This window comes from Gambusia affinis, linkage group LG03, assembly GCF_019740435.1.
Source record: "Gambusia affinis linkage group LG03, SWU_Gaff_1.0, whole genome shotgun sequence".
Taxonomy (NCBI): Eukaryota; Metazoa; Chordata; class Actinopteri; order Cyprinodontiformes; family Poeciliidae; genus Gambusia; species Gambusia affinis.
The window spans coordinates 1102136-1108828 of NC_057870.1; the positions used below are offsets into that span (position 1 = coordinate 1102136).

The 6693-nt window shown below is 36.3% G+C and overlaps 1 protein-coding gene across 3 annotated transcripts in view; it reads right to left on the minus strand.

Annotated features, from left to right (window-relative positions):
• The window catches only part of stxbp1b (syntaxin binding protein 1b), a 28221-nt gene extending 21773 nt beyond the window's left edge, over positions 1-6448 (minus strand). The window contains exons 1-2 of one of the 3 annotated variants that reach the window (XR_006370227.1): positions 6388-6406; positions 5658-5762 (exon numbers count right to left, since the gene is read on the minus strand). Coding sequence is in view for 2 of the 3 variants with exons in the window: in XM_044111958.1 (XP_043967893.1) it covers positions 5658-5694 (37 nt within the window). In the remaining variant the exon portion in view is untranslated. Of the gene's footprint in view, positions 1-5657; positions 5763-6387 lie in introns of all 3 variants that reach the window. The other 2 variants (XM_044111958.1, XM_044111957.1) reach the window with 2 other exon arrangements.
• Between the last annotated feature and the right edge of the window lie 245 nt (positions 6449-6693).

The following is a 6693-nucleotide window of genomic DNA, read 5'->3' on the forward strand; positions in this document are numbered from 1 at the left end:
ATTTGCTTGCTTGTAACTGTTGACTGTCTTGGGTAATTTTTGAATATTTTGGTTCTGATGACCCATTTCGTTCTACAGAGCAGTTTGACTCTGCTTTTGACTGCTTATAATCAAACTAGAAGTTTGTGTTATGGAGGCATGGTGTGCCCATTGTGTTCATTTTGAGTTTACTTTAGACTGACTTGGCTTTTTGGGGAGGTTTATTTTGGTTATTTAATTGAATTGTACTTAACCCTCTTTTTATTTTAGTACTATTTTTGAGTGGTAATTGAGTTAAGTTGTACTGTACTTTTGTTTGTAAAAAATTACTTCTTGTTTTTTTGCACACTTTATGTTACAACCCATGATCCCCTAGACCTCGGGGTTGTAAAATCCCGTATTCTACATTATGTTGTTCCAGTGAAATGCATTGAAAGAATATGTAATGTGACAAGGCAATGACTGTCACATTAATACAAAACATTTTGCCTGATCCCATGTGATCTGAACACTGTAAAATCTAATTAGTTCCCTTTACTAAAATATGCAAACTCATTACCTCAAAAAAGTTAAGCAAAGTAAGCTTAAGATCAGTAATAAAGCAGTACTAAATCAAGTAGTACAACTGACACAAAATAAGTTAATGTATCTCATTTGTCATGCATTCTGTTAATTTTTTTTTGTGTGGACTGCTTTATATAAATTTCTTGAACGAGTCTTTGCCCTTCCTCTCTCTTTTTTCCTTTAGGTTTTATTGGCTCTAGTGGCCTTTTCTTGAGATAGGAAAGTGGATAATGATAGAGGGGGAAGACGAGCACAAAGGTCATCAGGCTGGGAATTGAGCCTGTGACAGCATCCAGAACTAAGGCTTCCATACAAGGGTTGTTTTACCTCTGTGCCACCGCAGCACCACTGTCTCCCACTTTCTAGAATTACATCAGCATAAAATATTCTAAGAAAATATACAACAAAGGTTAATTCACTCTTGACTATCACTGTCGCTTGAGTGTCAGATTTACAAGAATACCAGAAACACAATACAAAGGTTCCGGTTTGGGATGTCTGCAGGTAGAAAAAAAAAATGCAAATAATTGTATTAATGGCCAGGAAAACAAAAACAAAACATTAAATTACTTGACTGGTGATATTTCTAATCATAGGTCAACACACAGTGGTTGTCCTGTCTTTGACAAGCACAGACTATTATTGTTAGCAACTAAAGTAAGCATAGCGCTAACAGCTTAAGATGAAATGATTCATTGACTTGCTCTGATGTTCACCTGTGTGAATGTGCTCCTGTTCATGGAAACGCTGGGATTAGTCTCTCTATCATGAGTCACATGAGATAAATTACTGGCTCCAAGAAAGAAAAAAAATCCTCAAGTCAAGCATTTATACTTGGAAGGATGCAGCATTGAGTCAAAGTACTTTCCAACACAGGAAAAAAAAAAGCACAATTATCAAATTGCTACTTTTCTAAATCAATCCAGTTCAAGTGAGTTAGAGAGACTTTTCAACCACAAATTCCAAAATAACTTACTGAAAGTGAGTGTTGATAGTAATTTGATGAAAAGTTACATTTTCTATTTTCTATCCCATGTTTGCATTTACAGTGTTTGGCCAGCATAACTTTAAATTCTTCCACAGCCAGCCCTCCAAAGCAGAAATTGAATAAGCAGCCCTAACTGTGGCGGTCTTTATCTGTGCAAACCAACAACTCTCACACCTCAGTGCTGAAACAGAAGTCTTTCTCAGACTGTAGTCAATGCAAGCGTTTCCAGCACTGTGTAAGTCCAATCTGTCAGATGGAGAATGAAGAGACTCAGTAGGAAGGATCTGCTGCAATCACTCCACTAATCTGCTCCCAATCCTCTTACCACTCCCTGCCGCTATTTCTGTTCTCTTTCTGTGTCACTGGGTGACGTCACATGTAAACAGGCTGGTTCTAGCTTACACACACACTAAAAAACACAGGACACTAGGGTCATCCAAGAGGGAGACACTATGAATATTATGCAGTAACTAAGGCGTTGTCGAAAGTGTAATGTGTGTCCCAGCATGTCTATGTATCACGTGATATGATGACATGTTGTGAAGGGTATTTGTTGGACTATTGTACATACAAGCAAAAGTAAGATTTAATTCCAAGGTGATTATTTTAGTTTTGATCAAATCAACTGATTTTCCATAAGGTCCATGAAGAGAGCCCAGCAACTCCCAGGAGGAAACTTTTAGGTTCACATATTCATAAATTCAACGACTCACTGCTTTTATATTTAACAAAGCCCTTTTAGTGTGCACCGTATGTATACATGCTTTAATATTCACACTGAAGATGCTTTTCTTGATTTGAATGTTCAGTCATGCCCCCACACAGACACCAGCTAAATCTGTGATGGGCCCAGTACAGACACAGTATGAAAATGGGTTTTCTGCAAACTGTCACCTGACATAAAACCTAATTAGATTATAATGTCTGTCTCATGAAACCTGTACTGTACATTTCACCCTCTATTAATCAAAGTCTAAGCTGATCAAACATTAACTGAACTATGTTATATTGAACATAGCTTCTTTGAAGCCCAGTTATGAGATTTCTGAAATCTATACTTTATCTGTGAAAACATAAAACTGGAAATTTGTCTGTTTTCTGGACATGCGTACCACCTCAGACTAGAACAAGTGTGAAAAGCAATATATTTCAACTACAGAGAAACATGGATGACAAAATAATTTCTCTATTTTATAAATCTGAAAGATTTATGAACTCTTCATGTAAGAAAATATATTCCTAATTTTCCTTAAAATGTCTTTCAAATCACCTTATTTGTCCAACCAAACTGACAGATTAATATATTTAGTTTAACTTAGTTATGTTTCTGATTAATTACATTACCTTTTCCATTAAAAGGCTTTTGCAAAAATATTTAGAGAACTGGAGGGGTTTACCCAGGATTAAGTTTACATCATATTTTTTAAACTACAAGGTGGATCCTTCTATCTGTAGACTCAGTTGAGCAGAAATCTGTGCTTTTCAGCTAACTGTGGTGCATATACAATACTATATTTATATGAGTAATATGTCAGAGAAAATGAGAAATAAATGGCATTGAGTTCATTTTTGAGGGTATGAACTTAATTTGAGAATTTCAAATGAGAATGCATAAACATGAATTAGTTCAATGTTAATTTTTCTATAGCCATAAAATTCAACCCATAAATACTCAACCAAATATAGTATAACCAGCAGAAAAACTGGTGATAATAAACTGCCCTTAAATAGCTTTAAAGATTGAAGGGTGTGAATAGCATTAAAGTTCTCAGCAGAGTTGGGAAGTATACTCACATTTACTCAGTTACATTTACATGCTAATTGGACTGAATGTATGACACTTTTGACTATAGTTTTACATTTACTGACAGATTCACTCAGTTATGCTCATTAATGTGCACAAGTTCATAAATCTATATATAAATAGATTACCCAACTTAGGGCTAAGTGCCCAGAGGCACATCAACAAGTGACAGGAGAAAGATGGAAATAAACACACAACCTTCCAAATGTACTTCTAGGGGAATTTTTCCTGCAGTGCACTTTTTACTTACACCTGAGTGATATTGTTCTGAAGTACTCCTCTGATTTGAATACAGGTTTCTGGTTTCTTACTTCACTGAATGAATAAAGATGTTTTAATCATATAAAAGCACCAGGCACGCACACATACACCTGTGATAGTCAGACTTCTTATTTTTACACATTGTTCCATTTTTATTTTCCATCTGCAGGCCTAGTGTGTAAACAGTAGATATCGGTGGAATTGCTTTAAGCTGTTCTGGCGTAAACAGTAAAGATGAATTAAGTCTTGTTTTTAGGGGTGGGGGTATTAACACAATTCATTGTGTTAATACCCCTCTTCTAACTGCATTAATGCCCCCCCACCCCCCTCCCAAAAAAACAAAAACAAACATTGTTAGTGGACTGTAACCTAGCTTAAGATAAAATGATACATGGAGACTTGTTCTGATGTTCTGCTATATAAATGTGGTCCTGTTCATGGAAACTTCACCATTATCTCTTTATCATGAGACAGATCAGATAAATTACTGGCTCCAGGAAAAAAAAAAAAAAAAAAAAAAAAAACTCAAGTAAAGTATTTTTACTTCATGCATGCAGTATTGAGGCAAAGCACTGGGGCAAACACAATTATTAAAAAGTACTTTTTCTAAATTATTCCAACTCGAGTGGAGTGAGTTGGACAGACTTTTCAACCGCAAATGCCAAGTAACTTACTAAAAGTGAGTGTTGACAGCAATTTGATTAAAACTTGTTACAGCTCCAGTAGGTCTTTGTCCTTTTTTCTTGCAGGGTTCTGGACACAGGCCTTCTGCAAATGCTGTAGTTTGCCCTAATTGTTGCTTTGAGGCTTCCATGCATGCAGGACACAGGAAGCTTTCTCTCCTCACAACCCCATTTGGTTTGGTTTGTATCTTATAGTTGGTTTTTGTCAGGGTTGTTTTGGCTTTTGCTTATTTATGGAATTTTATTAATCTAATTTGGTTTCTCATTTCAGGTATTCCATTTTAGATTTTCTTTAATGTAATTTAATAAATTCTCACTATCTTGAAGTCAGAAAATCCTTGTCTGGTCTCCTTTAATATTACCCCACCAGTCATATTACATATTCTGGTGGACGTAACAAACTGATTGAAGTCAACTTACTATTTTCAATTAAATACAAATTTGTATAGTGTCCAGACCCCTCCCACCCTGTGGTTCCACTGCCAGCAGGCAAACAGCACTACAACACCCACAACAGAACACACATGGTTCTGATTGCTGCACAACTTTCTGCAAAAACTGGAAAAATACAGAACTACAGTGAGAAAAAAACTATTTACATGATTACAAACACAACACTGATTCTATATTTTTTCATGCTTTTGTTGGTTTGAAGGGGGCTGTGTGTGTATTCTAATATTATCTTTATATTTATGTAAAATGCTGCATCAGCTTGTTGCACGCTACTTAGAATAAACTTAAATGAATTTGCATTTGAATTTAAAGGACGCGTTTTACGGAAAAATCTAAAGCTTTAATATCTTGTCACTATCTTCAGAATTTCAAGATTGAATCAAAGTGTAAATGAACACTAACCCATCTGTGGGGTTTTATTTTAAAACTAAATGAAATGGATTTGAGTAATAATGAGACAGACTTTTTAATCTGTTCTGGGGTTTGACTGAATTTGATCTTCCTTCCACTGTTCTCCTCTTCCTCTGAAACGCTGTCACAACAGTTAATCCCACAGATAAAGATTAGAGAGGCAGGATTTACATCGACCAAAGTATCCATGCGCCTATTTTCCAACAAACACCAGACTACGGGCTCCGTGTATGCTACAGTTCCGTGAAAACCTAAGAAACTGGCTGAAATCGGCTTCAAAGGCATCAGGGGCAGAAACATCTAAGCGAACACAAAACCCTGCGTCAACAGATTATTTTTTATCGACAATTATCCGCAAACTTCTAGACTGTCTCCCGGCGCGCCTCACACCTCACAACATCCACTCCCAGTGGGACACACTGATTGTACTTCACGTCAGAGACAAAACTCAGTTCTTCTTTGTCACATGGCCGAAATGTATTCCTAAAAATGAAGACAATAAAACTGTTCTTACTTTCTCCAACAATGGCTTTCAGTCCAAGCGGTGCCATGGTGCGTCCTGTCCGCTCTGCACTGTGAATAGCTCCGACTCCTGCAGCGCTTATCTGGACACAGCAGGCTTCCGTTCCAAATTAAAAGCCGGGCCAACTATTATATTGTCATTCAATGGCATGCTAGACCAGACTGAATCAGAAAATTCTTTCTTATCACATCTAAAGGAATGCTTTTTCTAAAAGGTTGAAAATAAGGTTTAACATGATGGATGTTTTTAAGAGTCATTTTGTGTGGTTTATCACTTTAGCTTTATATCTGAGGTTAATTGGTGAAATACTAATATAACTGCCTGCCAAGTTGTTAGTCTTATGTTGCAAAAGTATTACAACCAGACGACAGCGCTAGGTAAGTGCCTGCTGAAGGACCCCACACCACCAGAGGGCCCCCAAGAACGTCAAGCATAATAAACAATAATAATGATAATTTAAAAAACATATTTTTAAAGTAACATTAAATAACTAAATTAAATGCTATCACACAAAGAAAAAACTATTTCTATTTTATTTTTATGGTTGTATGTCAGATATTCCAAGAGTCAGCCAGCTGCTGCTTACAATCTTAACCCATTGTCCAGTCTCCTGGAGACTAATGGGTAAATTCTAGATGTATAATTCAGTAACACCATTGTTAAGCCAAAAAATACAATGAATAAATGAATGATAACATATAGAAATACATATTTTAAGTACCTTATTTTATGCCAGAGAAAATATATATGGGCTTTCTGTCATTGAAGATTTTAAAAAGCTGACAGAAAACCATTTCTGTCCATCAGATGGCGTCAAAGGACAAATAAAGTGCATACAGACACATTGGTCCTCAAGGCACACTGCCTTGCATGTTTGAGGTATTTCTTTGCTTCAGTCCAGCTGATTTCAATTGATGACTGATTAACAGGCGTTTGTTGAACTGCAATCAGTTGAATCAGGCAGGGAAAACTATAAAACATGTAGGACAGATGGCGGTAATGCACATCAATAAGTTGCTTGCCAACC